Below are 19,835 nucleotides of genomic sequence, written 5' to 3'. Positions count from 1 at the left end.
TTGCCCAATCCAGGTTCCATCCCCTGCATGATGTGGTTTTCCAAAATATCTGGGAGCAAGCAGCTCTGGAAATCTAGAACTGCTGGAGTAGAAGTAAGCCCTGACACTGCAGGTTCAAGCAGCACCACAGTCTTGGATTCTTGTACTGAACTACCAGATCAGCTTATTGGAAATTGCAAATAGGACTCTGAGACTCTTGTGCACCATTTTGAAGGGAGCTCCCTCTGTCCTCCCCCAAAAAGTACCACAACAAAAATATAAATCAATCAACAAGATCTTCATGTGCATCATGAAGGTGTCTCTTCACTTTAAGATTCCACCTTTCCTGCTCAGGTTTATGTGAGGGAAAGCTTGTTTGGATTGAATTTACCAGTTTATATTCATAGACTGAACATAAAAGCTGTGCTTATTTTTCCAATTTTTTAAAAGAATACTTAATATTGGCACAAATGCCACTGAGAACCAGCAATTGGTTGTTAATATTATCACCAAATGATGTGCTACTCATTGTAGTAAAATAAAAATACTATGAATACATGATAAAGATAATTTGCATAGCTCAAGGATGCATAGCTCAAGGTAAGCTGAACATTTCATTGCAGAAAATGTAGTCAATAAATGAATGTGAGATAAGTCATAAGGATGATTCAAGAAGGAGGAGGCAAAAAAGAGCTGGGCTCTATTTCAATGTTATTTTGTCACTTCATCTCTAGACAAAAACTATATTTCTGTTCTTATCATTGAGCTATCAGAAGGCATTTAATAAACATTTATTCAAATATAAATGAATGGAAATGTACTTGAACTTAATATTAATTTTTTAAACTGGAATCATGTTAACAATATTTGCTCCAATTTGCAAACTAGCACCTTTAGAAAGTAAAAATAGCACCAGATACTGAGGCTGGGGCACCTTATCTTTTTCCATGCTTTACTGGAAAAGTCATTTTTAGTAATTAAACTAATAGAACATAGATAAGTTAAGAGAACATTTGGGTACATTCCCTTGTTTCTAAAAAATAAAACAGGCACAAAGAGGCAAACTATTTTAAAATAAACTTCAAATCCCACAACTTTTGAGAGAGCAAGGGGCAAACCCTGATCTCCTAGTTGCCAGACGAAAGCTACCTTTAATTCATCAGTGAAATAGAGGTCAGAGCCAAATCCAAACCCTAGAATTCTGAGCTGGTTTTTCAGTCTTCTCTATTACAGCGCTGCTTAAGTCAAATCAATGCACTTCTTTGATGGAGACTTCCCTTATTTCTAAAGAAGGAAGAGTCAATTTCATCAGCTGTTGGAAGATGTTACATAACTCGATGGCATACACCTTCATTGCATGCACAGTCTGAATTACTCCCTTTTTATTCTGTATGCCTGCTCAGGTCTTTTCGGGTTACTGAAAAACTGTCAAGATACTTAAATATTTTATGTATAGCCAGAAATTTACCCACAGCTGGGTAAGATTGTTGTCAAGAATTTGAAATACCTATGATGAGAGAATACACTCCCTGGCTCTGTGTCTCTGTGTTCAGGGATCACTCTTAGTGGAGCTCAGGGGACTGTATGTGGGTTAGTGCCCTATCTCCTGTTCTCTCTCTCTCTCTCTCTCTCTCTCTCTCTCTCTCTCTCTCTCTCTCTGTCTCTCTCTCTCTCTCTCTCTCTCTCTCTCTCTCTCTCTCTCTCTCTCTCTCTCTCTCTCTCTCTCTCTCTCTCCAGTGATCAGAGAACCCAGGTGCCATTCAGAGAGAAGCTTGTCAAAAGACCCTGATGGTTCAATGCCTTATAAGGTGGACACTTCCCCCTATCTCCCTAACCTCTTCTTTTAATAAAGAAAGGTGTCTGCCTGGGAGTGGTGGAGAGGTCAGGGGGAGCTCGGCAAAGAAATCAGTTTGCAGAGACTCATAACAGAAAAAAAAAAAAAAAAGCCGTGAGGAATAAAGCCTGTTAACTCCATTGAATATCTTTTCTGACTGCTGTGTCTTATTTCTTCTGCCGCTACTACCCTGCTAGATCAGATCCGTCCACCTGAGGGGTTAGAAACACGGTACCTGGGGTGGCCTCACCCAACTTGTGGACTTTATATATATATACACACATATATTTATGTATATATGTATATACATAAATATGTATACATACATACATACATACATACATACATACATACATATTTTTTCCAGGGAAATCCTCATTAGGCTTGTTCTGTTCTTGGTAGGGGTAGTATCCACATCTCTGACACTGGGAACTGCCTCTAAGATGCCCAGCTTCTAGTGCTGAGGATCAGGCAAGGGTTTAGATTGAATGAGGTGCTTGTTCTTACGAGGGTCCTGGTGGGCCACTTGGGATGTGAGCAACAGGGTCTTGTCTTCACCTTTCAGGAGTTGGGCCATATGCCCTGGAAACAGCAGTCTGGCCTCTCCAAAGAGGAGCTTTATTCAGGGGCTCAGGTGCATCATGGCATGACTTTATATTTTTTATTTTTATTCTACAATGCCTCTTCAGCTTTGCCTCATTCTTAAAGACATTTTAAACGCATTTTTAAAATTTGAACTCTTTTTGGTTTGAGGCAGGGGTATTCTGCAATCAGGAATTATTTTTGACTAACTCAGGGGACTATACAGAATGTCAGAGATTGATCCACATGCAAGGCAAACGCCCTACCAGCTGTAACCCCTTGAAGACATTTTCATTTCTCTGTGCCTTCCTCCAGAAGTGTCATCTAAAAATCATCTTGAAATATGTAAATGTCAGTTATTAAAACCCACATTTTTTATTTGGTCAGATGTCTAGACTTGTAGATAAATTTCCCAGGAGATTTCTTAAACTGCCTTATTTTGTATTACTCCATAAAGCTGTTTCAGCGGAGGTTGTTTGGGGAAAAAAATATGATTATATAATCAGACTGTCAGATGGGATAAGGATTATTTTAGCCTCTTTTTATATGCACTTCAGACTCTTTTAATAAGACGATTCTGGACATATAAAGTAACATCACATTACAGTTATTCATGATTCCAAGTAGAAATTCTTCCTTCAGAAATGAAAGACAGAACTGGGGAGAGAGTAGTGGGAGATAGATTGATCTACTTCAATACTAACTCCAAGCACCTCCAGGTGTGGCCCTAGAGACCTCCTAAGCTGCACTAGGTGCGACCCTGATGCTCTGCAGCACCACAGAGTCTGAAAAGCTCCACAACTTGGGATCCTTATATTGAGCCACCAACCAGATTGTCTGAGAATCACGAAGAATGGCCCTGGGCCATCTGAGTTTAACTTGAGAGCCCCTTCCCCCACACCACTATTTTTTTTTTAAACCAAAGACAGTTGAATAAGACTGTATGTCTGAACGGATTCACAATTATAACTAGCTTTAATCCAATGATTGGATGCTCATTATTATGAGATTAAAGAAAGACTAAATGAGATCTTATCAACATGTACTGTTAAAATGAAAAAAAAATAACAAGGACAATAGATATGGATGTTTTTAGATGTTCTATAGTATGTTTTGAATGTATGGGTTTTGGCTTTGGGGGCCCATCTGGAAGTTGTGAGGCTTACTCCTGGTTTTATGCTCAGGGATCACTTCAGGTAGTGCTTGGCGGGACCATCTGGGGTTGCCAAGGAAAGAACTGGAGTCTGGCATAGGCAAAGTAAGTGCCTTACTTGTTGTACTATGTCTCTAACTGATCTATTATATGTTATGATAATTACAGCAAGAGAGCTCAGTAAAATTCATCTGACTATACAGAGCTGAGCTGTCCATTTAGAACAATATGTTAGCAAAGGTCAATTTTCAGGTTTAAATCCACAAGGAGACATCTCAATTTTTCACAAGAGTAGGAAGAAAATTTCAGCAAACAAAACACATTTAATGTAGTCCCCAAGGTTTAAAATGTAGAACCACTGTATTTTTTTTTTTTTAACTTTCTGCCTGGTATCTTATTTTTAGAGCCATTTCCCAATGTGAGTTATTTTTCTCCTGTAAACTTTCTCTGCAATCTCTCTGCCAGGGAGATAACACAGTCATAAGGTACAGGCCTGGCATGTGCAAGGCTCTGGGTTTAGTCCTAGTATATAGACCGACTCCCCTGGTGTGACTGTGAGTGGTCTCTAGAAATTAAACAAAGAAAAGGAAACGAATGATATATTAATTCAATGCATGAAATGTAGTTTTAACTGATAATAAATTATATTAACTTCAAGCGGATATTTTTCAAAGAGATTTGTTTGATTTTTTTAATAACACACAGATTTTCTTTATGAGTTCCAGCTTTCAACATAATGTGAAGAAAATGCATCAAGAAGAATCAAACCCTCAGTAATAGTGCTTTGAATTCCTGGACAACTACATTTGTTTGATACTGTCTTCCCTATAGGAACACACCAATTTAACAGAATGGACAGCTAAGAAGTACTTATTAAATTAGCCATTGCATTAATGACTTCATTGAGGTATGTCTAATAATTTTCACAAATTAACTTGCCCCTGTACTACTTCTTTTCTCTCTTTTTTAAAAGTTTTCTTTCATATCTTCCTTTTTTAATTTCTATTTCTTTAGAAATAATTTTGCTCCTATTAATGGGAAACAAATGTATTATGTTCAACTATGCACTATGATCAACTATGTACTATGTGATACATTTTCTTTAAATAAAGTAAAAATAAAAAAGACCAGATGTGTTCGTAAATACCAGGCATATTTCAGGGCAAAGATATATTCAGAACCTTGAAATGCATATACTTTGTACTATGCTCTGGTTGGAAGAATTTCCATCACAAACATTTAAATAGTGGTGATAAGATCATGGAAACCTTTAGTTCCACCACTTTCCCCTCCCTCCCTTGTTCCTCTCACCAGAACAAACTAGTCCTTCCATATCAAATCTAGGCACTGACAACATTGTACTAAAAAACATACTCCTATTATTAACAATACTTCTTTTGTTGATACACCTCAACTCTTCATTATCACAAAAATTTTTAATAGAATCAACAAGCAATTAACTTGGTGGGGATTAGAATAGCATGCACACATTCAGAAGCGCTGCCACAAAACCAGTGTATACATACATTCATTTGTACTTTGGACTCATACTGGAAGTTTTCAAATGTGTATTTGTCAGATCTTCTTTGTCGCATCTTAAATAATCTGGCACCACGATTACTGAGATGTGATAATTCTTCCAACATGATGTCTCTGGGGACGCTGACTTTTTTGCCCAGGTCTATGCCATCTACACCTGTAAAGATAATATGTATGTGTATGAAAACACCAAAGGAAGCATTTTTCTGTTTGTTTTTGTTTTTGGGCCACACCCGGCATTGCTCAGGGGTTACTTCTGGCTGTCTGCTCAGAAATAGCTCCTGGCAGGCACGGGGGACCATATGGGACACCGGGATTCGAACCAACCACCTTTGGTCCTGGATCGGCTGCTTGCAAGGCAAACACCGCTGTGCTATCTCGCCGGGCCCGGAAGCATTTTTCAATGCCTTTTTGATAATTTTTATAATTGAGGACCTATTCAATATGCCTGCAGTGATTATATTCTAGGTTTACTTTCTCATTCTTTTTTGAGTTGAATCCTGGCTCCACTACTTTTAAACTGTATGATCATATTATCAATTTTTCCTAACCTTGATTTTCTGATCTCTAAAGTGGGACCAATATGAAAAACATGAATACCACATAGCAATCATGTAAGGATGGCATAAAAGGTATCATATAGAGCAGTTGGGTTGTACATGAATAAAGAAATAATGCATGAAAGCTAACTGTTATTATTATTCATAAAATTTTGATACTAGAACTTGCAAAGAATGTTGACTTAATGTGTTCTTAAGAGGCTAAGTTTTGGGACCAGAGCAATAGCACAGTGGACCTTGCATGTGGCCCACCTGGGTTCCATTCCTACCATCCCATATAGTCTGCTGAAACCGCCAAGTATAATTTCTGAGCTCAGAGCCAGTAATACAGTGTGCATAGAGTCATATGCACAGCTGAGCAGAGTGTGACCAAAAAAAACAAACAAACAAACAAATAAAATAGGGGCTCTGTTTAGCTTTTCACATTTTGGAAGGATTTAGACTACACCTAGTTGTATTTCTGTTTCTGTTTGGGAGTTAATTTTAATGGTGTTCAGGAATCAGATGGTTCCAGGAATCTAACTGGAGTTGGTTATTTGCAAGACAGGTATGTACTATTCTGTTTCTATGGTCCTTCTTCACACATTTAAAGTATCTGAGCTGTTCCTAATGCCCACCCTTCTACTATGTCACCATACTTGCTTCCCTATTAAGATACTATTCATTCTGCAATCATCAGCAAGTAATCTAGTGTAAAGAAGAAAAATGATAAGAATTGAATAAGAAATTCTTTCCATTGCTGCTGATGTGTCATTTCTGTGATCACTACTCTTCCATCTCTTCATAATTATTCATGCCCTCTCCATGTCTTCTAGCATGGTGTCATGATGACTTGATTCCATTGTACTTACTTGGGGAACTGTATTTATTTTTATTTTGACTTTGTGTTTCCCTCCTGTAAACATAAAATGTTCAGTAAATGAGCATTGTTCTCCTTTTTTGCATTGACAATCTTTTTGAAAACCCAAAAGAGACAAAACAACTTTGCTGGCTCCATAAATCAGGAATGTATTTCAGCATAATCTGCAGAGTTCTTTTTACCACCAGGAATAACTATTAGAAGCACAGGAAGAAAAAATTGGGCCTCCAGGACAAAAATTATTCTGATTGAGGTAATATTTATTGAGAATGTGAAAAATCAGCACCAATACTTAGATTTTTAAAAGAGATATTTAGGGAAATAAAACAACAAAATCACATGCTATAATTTTTTCCACATTTTTTGGGAAAAGAAAAATTTGATAGCACAGAAAACGACACTGCAATGGTGATAAAATTATAATATCAAGACTTCTGATTTGAAAAGAGATAAAGCAAATATACCTTACACATTATGATCGCTAAGTATAATTAAAAGGCCGGGGAATTACGTATGAAATAAACACAAGAGACACTGCAAAGTGGGGTGTTGAAACACAGCCAATGAGGGAACTCTGAAGGGAATTAAGAGCTATATAGTTAGAATTTTCTGGGTCTTTATTCCTTCAGCCTCATTTACCTCAGAGTAGAAGCTGAAGATCCAAGAAATCTAGAAATTCCAACAGGCATAAATGGAAAAGGATCTTTAACAAAAGACTCTTCTCACTAGTTAGGAGGAGAAAATTTGGGAATTGGTTTCTTTAACTCAGGGTAATTACTCAGAGTAATTACTCTGAATACTTATGTATCATCAGTATTCATAAGCAGGCCGTACTTGCTTATTACAGAATAACATGGAAGGCATGGATCACCATGTCTGACATTTACGCATTATAGTGCATCTAGGTTTTTATATATAGTTCCATTGGTATAGTATTTTAAAATAAGAAAATAGAGGGAGGGAAATGGACAGTGCATTAACAAGTGGCAGTATCTCTTAATGGTATCCATATATTCTGGCAGTGAATTGGACTTTAGTTTTGCAAAATGCTAACCATTTGATTAATAATGGAAGAAGGACTGCAAGATAGATCTGCTTGTATTTTTAACAGGGTACGGGAACTACAAAGATCTAAAAACAGAACGTTTAATTAAGTCTATCAGGCTATTTCAAGTGAATGAGTCTTTAATGCCCATTGTTAAGAGAAAGAAGCCATTTGGTAAAGGCAACAAATAGTACAATTCTAACTGACATTCTAGAAAAGACATCAAGAAAACTACAGGAGATAATAAAAAGAATAGTGTTTTCTTAGGTCTTGGAAAGAAAGTGAGAAGGACTTAGAGGTGGAAACATGACTTTTAGGGCTGTGTAACTATTCTGAACAAAACTAGAAGAACTCACAGAATGTACACTATCAAAAGTAAACTGGAATGAAAAACAAGGACTTTAGTTTTTTATTAATTATGTCAATGTTGCCATTTTACAATAATAGTTACTTAGTATGGGACTGATAAAAATGCCACACACATGGGAACTGTTGGGAATTAGCAAAGCGTGCTGTAAGGAAAAGTGGTTTATAGGAAACTATTAATTCCTGCTCGATTGTTCTCTTAAATGCCAAACTGCTCTAAAAACGAAAACAGTTAAAACATTTCATAGTCCTCCCTAAATAACGTGAAGGAGCTTTGTCTAAGTCTCCAGTATGAAAAAGATGTGGACTCCAGAGATGGCAGAAAGTTTAAGTAGGAGAAATGGGAGGCACAAAACTGAGTGGATGAGGGTTTGCTTCCATTGAGTTCTACAGGGAATATCCGCCTTTGTTTATTTTGCAAGTGTTTCTGGTTTCTGTTACTGTGTGCTTGAAATAGGAAAGGAGGAACTGAATTCTTTTTTTGTGTATGTGTATATCTATGAATATATTCTTCAATATATTAGACAATGTGCTGAGGTGGGATATTACAACTCTTTGAAGCTGCTGGAATTAAAATAGTAAGTGCCATTTAGATCACAAAGTATAGAAGAAACAGTGTTTTGTGCAAAATAATTTGGTGCAATTCCAAGGGCCAGGTAGATCCTTCTTTGAATGTTTCTTACAATAATTCTGTTAGCAATGTAAGGTAGGCAGAAAAAGAATTGGTAACATATTATTCTGTAAAACTGAAATCTATAAATGTCTATTAATCCCTTCTAGAAAACACATTTTATATGATATGCTTGTTACAATGTTTTAAAAACATGTAAGTTTTCCCTGAGAAATATTTCTAATGTGACAGTTTCAGAAAATAAGATATCCTCCCAAAGTAGTCATTCACTAGAAAATGCAAAAACGGGGTTCATAGGAACAGTGTAGAAAACAAGAATGCTTTAGAGCTCCTGCTTTGTAAACATACAACTATGAGATTAAATCCCAGTGTCCTACATTTGCTACGTCTCTGCTGTGTGTGATGACTAGCGCCATAAGCAATATCTGGTTGTAATTCCAGCACCATAGACATGTATGAGCATCGTTGAAAGGAACATGACATGCAGAAAGCAGGGCAACTAAAAAAGATGACCAATGCCATGGCCAGGGAGAATGACTTTCGGAGAGCATCTTTGTGAGCACTGCAGAGGCTGCGGGTGAACACCACAACCAGAACTTGCTGGCTTCAGCTCAGTGGGAGCCCCAGCAAGCCCATGTGCAGGAGTGCAATAGCTGCAGGAGTGCAAGTCTCAGTGATCACTGCAGCCAAGTGTGCAAGCACTGCAGCTTGGTGTGAGACTTATGGTGAGCACCGCAGCCAGGCCTGTGTGTGACCCCTCCCTGATCTTTACAGCAACTGCATCAACTAGAACAATAATGAGAAGGTGGGACAGTGGAAAACTAACAATAATACTAAGCAAAGACAATGCAGGCATGATCATCCTGGTTATGTTCGTTTTGGGGTCACAATTTTATGTGCTCAGTGCTTGCTCCTGGCTTTGTGTTCCTCAATCACTACTGGCAGGCTTAAAGCACCATAAGTGGAACCTGGGTCAGCTGCATGCGAGGCAAGTTCCTCACCCACAATACTATTCAAAATTTAATTGGAAACATCTTTACAGTAAAACAATGGTTCTCTTTGCATTACTTATACTTAAAAACTTTTACATAAAAGATTTTACAACTCATAAAGGTTTTACATAAAGAAACAAACAAGGACGGTCATTTTTCTTTGCCCATTCTTTTCTGTTACCAATCAAAACAGAGGTGTTAGAAAAAGAAATAGCATATTAATATCTTAATTTCTTTCTTTTTTTTTTTTTTTTTTTGCTTTGTGGGTCACACCCGGTGGTGCTCAGGGGTTACTCCTGGCTACCTGCTCAGAAATAGCTTCTGGCAGGCACGGGGGATGATATGGGACACCGGGATTCGAACCAACCACCTTTGGTCCTGGATCAGCTGCTTGCAAGGCAAACGCGCTGTGCTATCTCTCTGGGCCCTAATATCTTAATTTCTAATAATAATTCCTACATATAATAATAATTCCTAAATTCCAAGCTATTAGCATAAATTTAATTGTGGGCACCAAGACAAGAATTGGAGCCAATATAGCCTATTTCATTTTTCCTTTCCAGTGGGCCTTAACCTGAGCTAATGACACCAACTTTCCTGAAATAAGCATGTGACTAAAGCTAATTCCACCCATTCTGACACCTGAGGTTTACAATAGCCTCTGGGGTGTTTTGCAGGAATTAATCACCTTGATTGATTCAAGAACAGGTATCTGACCCGCTTAGGCCAATGATGGAGATTATCAGAACTTTGCAAATACTAAGCCAAAGTGGTTTTTTTTTTCCTGCTGCAAGTAAACACGGAAGTCTGTGTTTACCGAGGAAATGCCAGGCAGAAAGCCAGAGAGGTGGGTAGACCTCTAGGGCATCATAACAGGGCCAGGGACAGACACATATCCTGGTGGTGTATTTGAGTTGTTAAGTGAAACCAAACCAGTTTTGAAGTTTTTGGTTGTGTCAGCCTGTAAGTTTTCCTATTGCTGTTTTGCTGTTATTTTCAATGTAGAGCATGGCAAACAATAGAGTTATGCTCTTCAAATCTTTATCTCATTTATGAAATCCCCAAAGCATATGATTAAAACTGGAATCCCAAGAAAGAGAAAGAGAAGTCTATATCCTCAAATCCCAGAAGAGAAAAGAGTAGAGAGAAGAGAGCTGAGGTTAAATATATATAGTTTGGGCTGGGGGAAAGCAAAGAGCTAGTCTGAATACATTTCATGTTGAAGGCCCAAGTTTAAACTCTGGCATCAAATGGTCTCACTAAAGTGACCCTCAAGTGCCATGCTGGTAGTAGCCCCTCACCACCTCTGGGAATAGCTGAAAAAGCAAACAAACAACAACAAAAAGCAAAATGTAATATTTCACTGCATAATGGTCTTACCCTATTTTTTAGTAATACCAGCACATTAAAAATTGTGCTGTATTATATTATTAAATTATTTTGCATAAACAAAAGGAACTAAACTTTTTTCTATTTTACTAGTTAAATTTGTGATGTCATGAGCAGGATTTTAAGACCATCTGTGAGCTTTGGAATCTCCAATAGAAACATTTACATGATTTAAACTTTCAGAGTAAAGAAGATTGTCAATTGAGGACATTGAATCCCAGTCCACTTGTCCTTAACTGTTCTTCACAGTGTGTTCTCTTAATTGCCTGGATGTCTGATAAGAGATAGAACTTGCTTAGGATATGTGTCCTTGTCCAAATCGAGTGTAAAATGATCTATGACATTAGAATGTCTATGGAAAATAGTATTTCTAGGCATGCTTTGCAATTAATGTCAGTTCACAGACTGAAAAATAATTTTTGTTCACCATTCATCTGTTAAAAGGTTAATATCCAAAATATATAAAGTACTAGAAACTCTACAAAAAGTGTAACCCCATCAAAAATAGGAAGAAGTGCCTTTCCTCTAAAATCCGGTACAAGACAAGGTTGCCTTCTTTCACCATTCCTACTCAACATAGTGCTGGAAGTTCTTACCATAGTGATTAGGCAAGAAAAGATATCAAGGACATTCAGATAGGAAAGGAAGAAGTCAAGCTCTCGCTCTTTGTAGATGACATGGTTCTATATTTAGAAAACTCTAAAGACTCTACCAAAAAGCTTCTAGAAACAATAGATTCATATAGCAAAGTGTCAGGCTACAAAACTAATATGCAAAAATCAATGGCCTTCTTATACACCAATAATGATAGAGAAGAAATGGATATTAAAAAACAATCTCATTCACATTAGTGTTAAACAAACTCAAATACCTTGAAGTCAACTTAACTAAAGAGGTGGAAGACCTATACAAAGAAAACTACCTAACACTGCTTCAAGAAATAAAAGGGGAGACAAGTAAATGAGTTCACATACCCTGCTCATGGATTGGCAGGATTAACATAATTAAAATGGCAATACTCCCCCAAAGCATTGTACAGATTTAATGCAATACCTCTAAATACCCATCACATTCCTCAAAGAAGTGGATCCCTCGGTGTCCCATATGATCCCCTAAGCCAGGAGCGATTTCTGAGTGCATAGCCAGGAGTAAACCCTGAGTGTCACTGAGTGTGGCCCAAAAACCAAAAAAAAAAAAAAAAAAAAAGGACCAAAAGGTCAAAAGGTACATGAAAAAAATGTTCCACATCACTAATCATCAGGGAGATGCAAATCAAAACAACAATGAGGTACCATCTCACACCACAGAGACCAGCACACATCACAAAGAACAATAATAATCAGTGCTGGCAGGGATGGAGAGAATTCTCATTCACTGCTGGTGGGAATGCTGTCTAGTCTAGCCTTTATGGAAAACAATGTGGAGATTCCTAAAAAACTGGACATTGAACTCCCATAGGATCCAGCCATACCACTTCTAGAAATATACCCTAGGGACACAAAAACAATACAAAAATATTTTCCTCACACTTATATTCAGCGCAGCACTATTTACAATAGCCAGAATCTGAAAACAACTTAGATGCCCTTCAACAGATGAATGGCTAAAGAAACTGTGGTACATATACACATGGAATTATTATGTAGCTGTCAGGAGAGAGGAAGTCATGAAATTTTCCTAAACATGAATGTACATGGAAACTATTATGCTAAGTGAAATAAGTGAGAGGGAGATAGATACAGAATAGTCTCAATCATCTATGTGTTTTAAGAACAATTAAAGATATTATTAAAATAATGCATAGAGACAATAGAAATGAGGGCTAGAAGGACAAGCTCACGCTATGATGCTCACCACAAAGAGTGGTGAGTGCAGTTAGAGAAATAACTACACTAACAACTATCATGACAATGTTAGTAAGTGAGAGAAGTAGAATGACTGTCTTGAATATAGACAGGGGATAGGGGAGGAGGGAGATGGAAGGCATTGGTGGTGGGAATGCTGCAATGGAGGAGGGTGTCCTTTTTATGACAGAAACCCAACTATAAACATGTTTGTAATCATGGTGCTTAAATAAAAATATTATAAAAAAAGAAAAATTTAAGAAAAATGTACAAGATGTGCAAAACAAAAACAACAAAAAAGAGGACATGAACATAAACTTCTTCAGAGAAGAAATTTAAATAGTCAAAAGACAAGTGAAAAAATGCTCTATATCATGAATCATGAGGAAATTGCAAATCAATACAGGATACCATCTCATACCAGAAAGACTGGTTCTCATCATAGAGAACAACGAACAGTATTGGAGAGAAAACTGTGGGTACAAATCGGGTCCTCATCCCACTATTGGTGAAAATGTCAACTGGCCCATCTTTTTGGAAGTCAATATGGTGATTACTAGAAAATCTAGCAATTGAGCTTAAATAGGACCCAGTTGATTTCTTTTAAGGTGGTCCTAAATGTTTACTTAGAAGCTTGGTTAAGTTTTTAAACCCTTGTACTGGCTCTCACTATGTATATCTATATATAGATATATATATATATAGATATAGATATATATAGACAGTTAACTGGGCAGATAGAACAATGGATCTTAAAATATGCAGAATTGAATAGTGCAACATGTATGTATAATTGGTAGATGGAAGATCATAGTCTGATTTTGTCAAAAAATGCCTCCAACTGATATAAAGTTTATTCTAACTGTGGTCTCAAATTAAAAATAGATTTTAAAACACTCCCCCCACCTGGGTACTCCTGGGAACATTTTCCTATTGTATATTTGCTTTGACTTGGTTTCTAGGATTATTTGTAAAGTTTTTCAGAAAATGTTCCCCTATGGGGCCGGAGCAGTGGTGCTAGAGGTAAGGCGTCTGCCTTGCAAGAACTAGCCTATGACAGACTGGTGTTTTGATCCCCCAGCATCTCCTATGGTCCCCCCAAGCCAGGAGCTATTTCTGAGCACATAGCCAGGAGTAACACCTGAGCATCAACGGGTATGGCCCCAAAACAAAAGCAAAAACAAAAAACATTCCCCTAATTAAAATATTGTCATTTAATAGTAAATCTTATGCATTTAAGATATGAGAATATTATCAATAAATAAAATAACAAAAAGGTCAAATACCCAAATATGGAACCATCTAAGTAGTGCTATGGGATGTAGTCTAGAGTATATAGAAGTAAAATATTGCAACAGAAGAAAGTATCATGATGGCTTGGTATAAACTGAATTAAATATTGAAATTTTAAATTTGGGTCTAGCTGAAATAGAGCCAAATCTCTGCTTAGCCTTATTTGAGGTTTAAAAATCTGTGTATGTTGGAATCAGGAACAAAATGGGGAAAACACTTGCACTATATGTGGCTGGCATCTCATATGATTCCCTCAAGCTCTGCCAAGAGTGAAACCTAAGCATAGAACCAAGAATAAATCTAGAGCACTACTGAGTGTGACCTGAAAAACAAAAACAAAGAAAAAGAACTCTGGGATCATTCCTGACAGGATTTGGGTACCATATTGGATGCAGGATGGAATCTGGGTCAGCTATATGCAAGGCAAGTGCTTTACCTGTTGTACTATCAGCTTCTAAACCAATTTTTAAAATATAAAGTGTTTTTCCTTGGGCTACTTGAGAAAATGAGAAGGCAAATAAATATATACTTAGAAATATTAGAATGCATTAGAATAAATTATTTTATTTCCCCTAGTGTTCCATATTTTATCTATGGTAGTTAATTATCTTTGAGTTATCCATGGCAGTGCTCTGGGACTACTCTAGGTTCTGTGCTCTGTGGACTTTTTTGGCTGTGCTTGGAGTATTATGCAGTACCAGTGATCAAACCAGGGCTTCCTGCCTGCAAAGCCTAATGTGTTCAGCCCATTGAACTATGGCTTCGGTCCTTGATCTAATTTCTGGTGTTCTAATTTTGACTTCAGTGGTATGATTTATTAACACATAAGATCAGTCTCTACAGGAAAAGGCAAAAGTCTTTTACATAGGGGCTGGAGAGAGAGCACAGCAGTAGGATGGTTTGCCTTGCATGCAGCTGACCCAGGGTGGACCTGGGTTCGATTCATATTTTTTTTTGTTTGTTTTTTTGTTTTTGGGCCACACTCTGTGACGCTCAGGGATTACTCCTGGCTATGCACTCAGAAATTGCTCCTGGCTTGGGGGGCCATATGGGACACCAGGGGTCAAACCACACAAGTCAGCTGCATGCAAGGCAAATGCCCTACCTCTGCACCACTGCTCTGGCCTCTGGGTTCGATTCTTGGCATACCATATGGTCCCCCGTGCCTGCCAGGAGTGATTTCCGAGCGCAGAGCCAGGAGTAACACCTGAGCACAACCTGGTGTGGCCCAAAAACTACTCCCCCGAAAAATAGTCTTTTACATAATTTTGCATCTGAAGTGAGATATTTTCTACTCCACCTTTTTTTTGGGGGGGGGGGGGTCATACCTGGCAGCACACAGCATTTACTCCCGGCAGGCACAGGGGACCAAACGGGATGCCGGGATTCAAACCACTGTCCATCCTGGATCAGCTGCTTGCAAGGCAAACACTCTACTGCTGTGCTTTCTCTCTGACCCTCTACTCTACTTTTCATAGTGTTCCTGCAATGTATGTCAGTATTGTCACTGTCTCTGTTAGGGGCAGAGAAACTTGAATATGCTGCGGTTTGACATGTGGTGCTTGTAGCTTAGTACATCAGAAACAGAATGCTTTAGATTCTGAAGTATCAGCAAATGTCCCCTCCCCACTGGTACCCTATCTACAACATGACTCCAGGATCTGGGCTTTCTCTTTGCAGAGCTCAAAGCTAAACACAGATTCTTTTTGCCCAGTCCTCTTTAGTGTGCTGGGAAGAGCTGTTCATGGAAGAGGTAGGCAAGAAACAGACAAACACATAGAACCAAAGTCCTTTCAGAGCCCACATGAGATCTGCCATAGCCAAACAGGCTGAGAAGTTCCCCTTGACCTCCCTGTTTATGGAGGTTTTTCTCTGAACTGGTCATACATAGTATCTGTACTTAGTCATTTCCAGTCTGAATTTTTTTTTTCAGAATTTTTATCCCAATTGCTTCCCCTACCATTACTGGATGGATGTCATTGCTCTAGTCACCTCCTCCTCATATTACTGTCTCTACCTACCATTACCCCAGAAGTCCCTTATCAAATTATTACTCCTTAGCCTTTCCCTCCTTGTCATCCCATCTCCCCATGTTTCTTCAGTATTCAAATCTCAAATGAGTTCTGGAGTCAGAAAGGAATAATGATTAATAAGGGAAAACAAGATCTCATACAGCGATAGCTAACAGAGTTGTGGGCATTATAATTACCACAAGTCATTATTTCTTTGCCCTCACAACCAATTCATGGACAGACCATGGTGACATATATCTCTGGGGGCTCTGCTGTCTGGATTTAGAATAACTCTTTTTAAGATGGTGCAAAATTTCTAATGCACAGAGGCTATACATCACAACACAAGATAGCTATTACCAATAGCTCTACCAATTCTAGTATTGATGATACTAGTAATATAATGAGATGATAATGAAGCTCATCAGCTGGAAACACTCCACATAAGGGGATACCTTTTATGAATGATTCCTCGGGAGTACTGCATATTTTTTGCTCCTAGTACCTCATTTGGTAACAAATCATAGTCAAGTCATAATAAATAATAACTTGGGGCAATTCAAGTGACTATGTTTGGATCACCTAGTACTTACACGATTTAGTTCCAGGTACATTAGTCTTTGTGGTTAGAATGTATTAGTAGTTCTTTGAGGTCATTTTTCCTTCAAATTGAATGAGTGTTCTGGTGTAAAACTCTGATCTTTTGATGATTGCTTTTTTCTACTGACTCATCTAAAAGGCTCATCAGTGGGGATGACACCTTGCTGTCATCCTGTGACCCTATCTCTTACTCCTCCAGGCTTTGAAAAAGTGAATTATAATTAAATAAAATAAAAGCCATGATACACAAGGGAAGAAGATGAAGAAGGTCTTTGAAATTGTCCTTCACCGTCTCATTTTTCTTATGGACATTTTAATCTAAATGTGATGAATTTTGCTAGACAATGAAGATTGGAGCAGCTGTCATTTTATCTCAAATTATTCAGATTCCTAATAGTTTGTAGGATTATTCCACCACGAAAGTTTCTCTGTGATCTGTGTCTCATTTTCTTTGCAGGATTAGGGGAAATAAAAATATCCTTCTCTAGTTCCATTTCCAAATAATAAAGCTCCATGTGAGATGTCTTAGGAAATAAGAGAAGGAAAATATTGATGTTATTTTATAAAGTACTGCAGCTATTTTATCTGTGATGAGTAAAGACAGAGTTTGTGATTGTCCCTTTGTTATCTGAAATACTCCACCTCCAAACAAGGACATGGCATGTGACTCCACTTAGAGGGGCTGGATATCCACCATGACCTGGGAGTCAGGCCTCAGGCAGGTCCAACTGGTCTGAGGCTACAATGGGGGAGGGAGAACTGTTAAATATTTTTATCCTTTCCTACTATAAAGTTTCTTTTGATTTTAATTCATTCCAAAACATTTAAAATATTTTATAAATGTCCAAGTTATAGAAAAAAGCCTTATCCTTGAAAGTTTATGTCAGATCTAACCCAGAACAGAATTCAATACACACTTGACACTGGAAATATCAGAACACAGATTTGTGATTGTCTTACACTAAGAAAAATGTAAACTTATGTTAACATTCATGTTAAAAAGTCCCTGGTCAGGTTTGAAGACAAAGATCAGTTTCTTTTCTTTTCTTTTTAAACTTTATTGATTGATGAATTGATTGGGTTTTGGGCCACATCCAATGGTGCTCAGGAGTTACTCCTGGTTCTGCACTCAGAAATTGTCCCTGGCATGCTGGAGGACCATATGGGATGCTAGAATCAAATCCGGTCCCTTCTGAGTTACTGAGCAGGAAAATTTTAAGCATACTAACCAAAACAGGAAATAAAGAAATAATAAGAAGTTAAGAGGAATTTGAATTTTAAACTTTGGCTTGATACCAATTTAGTTCTGAGGGTTGATGTAGATTTATTTACTCTGGATCCCACACTACTGCAACATTAGAGTAAAGCATGGAACTCTGTTTGGGTATATTGGGGTGCAGAATTAAAAATCAAAACTAGACAAGGAGCTAAAATAATAGTACAAGTAGCTTGACTTGCATGTGGTCATCTGGATTTCATTCCTGATATCCCATAAAGTCCCCTGAGCACCACTCGGAGGGATTCTTGAGCGCAAAGCCAAGAGTAACCTCTGAGCATTATTGGATGTGGTCCCAATACAAAAAAAAAAATCTAACAAATCAACCAACAACTAGACAGTAGGGCCCTTTAGATATGATGACTTTGCACAGAGGAGCATCTAAAAGCAAACTTTGGTTACTATTCAGCTTGATTTATGGGAGGTGAAATTTGACAGTGTTTTTGTGTTTAAACCCTATTCCTGGCAGCCTCCACCAGATTTCAGGCTTCTCAGCTCAATATTGTTCACTTGAAGGCCACATTTCTTGTTAGTAGAAGGGAACTAAGAAGATACACTGGAAAGTTCACAAACATATGGAATGACCTAGAAACATTGAGCAGTATCTGAGCTATTCACCATAATTTACTTTTAAATTTGGTACTATACTTTATTCCTGAGCAATGCTGAATTTACTTCAGAATACTTGGCAAAAGAATGCTGAATGTATCACTTTCTAGGGGGTATTGATTAGACTTGAAGAAAATGAGAAAATGGCACATACCACATCGCATAGACATAAAAAATGTAGATCATCTGCCTTGAGACTACAAAATGTTCTCTCTCCCTAGAAAGTATATATAAAAGCAGATTTCCACCCAAAATGTCTTAGAAAGTCAAATAGTATGAACACTGATTTCGGGGGTAAAGATACTTGGCATGCCTATGAATTCCAATGAAGTACTAGTTTCCTTCAATGGAGACAAGTGTAATAGGACCTTTTTTAAATGACGTATATTGATAAAAAGTAAAAATGAAATAAAAAATAAAAATATAAATATAAAAATAAAAATCTAGTGTCCACCTCAGGTGGACAATAGATTGTATGAAATATGGACACCTGTCACCCCAAATAAAAGAATGGAGAGTGACTATTAACTTATAATGTGAAATCTGAAAGACAGGTCAGGCAGAATGTACATCAGCTGTCAGATTGCTTCATTCCTTTAGAGCAGTTGTTCATCTGAAAATAGCTTCCAAATGAGAAAGGATGACTAAAAAAGATTAGTTACCATAGGCATTTCTACCCCTCCTTGGGCTCCAGGGTGGTTAGAACACAATTGCAAGAATGTAAAGCAAACTTGAGCCTCTGAAAGGAGTGCAGGCAGCGTTCTAAGCTACATTCATGCTACACAGGGTTTTTATTGGTACCGTGTCCATGAATTTCCCTCATGATCGCTGATGCTTGCTGCTTCTTCTGCTTCACCAGGCTATTATGTGAGAGCATGTCTCTTTGTACCCTGTTCAAAACAAAGGAACATTATTGAGGCCAAGCAAAGAGCTCATCTAGAATGCTTAATAATCATCTTTATTAAAAGAAAGCATGTTTTTCTTGAAGATGCCATTGTTGCTTGGGACTTGGAGACTGTCTTTGGCATTCCCATTCTAGGGAGAGAGCCTGGCATTCAGGGACAGGCAATGTCCCAGTGAACAAAGGTTGTTACACACAGTGCAAGGCCCCATCTTATCCAACACCCTGACACAATGATCACCAAGTGATGAGAAAGACTGACCAAGCTGGATGCCCTCCCTTCTCTCTCTCTTTCCCACAGTCTATTTCACTCTACTCTCATTTCCTCTGGCCTTCATGGGTACCAGCCTCTCTGAACAGCAATCCCAGCA

General features: G+C 37.9%; 1 protein-coding gene across 1 annotated transcript in view; it reads right to left on the bottom strand.

Moving 5' to 3' along the window:
• The window catches only part of MYOZ2 (myozenin 2), a 37,404-nt gene extending 17,964 nt beyond the window's left edge, over positions 1-19,440 (bottom strand). The window contains exons 1-2 of the mRNA XM_049786957.1: positions 19,365-19,440; positions 5,075-5,244 (exon numbers count right to left, since the gene is read on the bottom strand). Coding sequence (XP_049642914.1) covers positions 5,075-5,244; positions 19,365-19,440 — 246 coding nt within the window. The remainder of the gene's footprint in view (positions 1-5,074; positions 5,245-19,364) is intronic.
• Between the last annotated feature and the right edge of the window lie 395 nt (positions 19,441-19,835).

The sequence above is a fragment of the Suncus etruscus genome, chromosome 14, assembly GCF_024139225.1.
Source record: "Suncus etruscus isolate mSunEtr1 chromosome 14, mSunEtr1.pri.cur, whole genome shotgun sequence".
Lineage (NCBI taxonomy): Eukaryota > Metazoa > Chordata > Mammalia > Eulipotyphla > Soricidae > Suncus > Suncus etruscus.
This window is presented reverse-complemented; position numbering and strand designations above follow the sequence as displayed.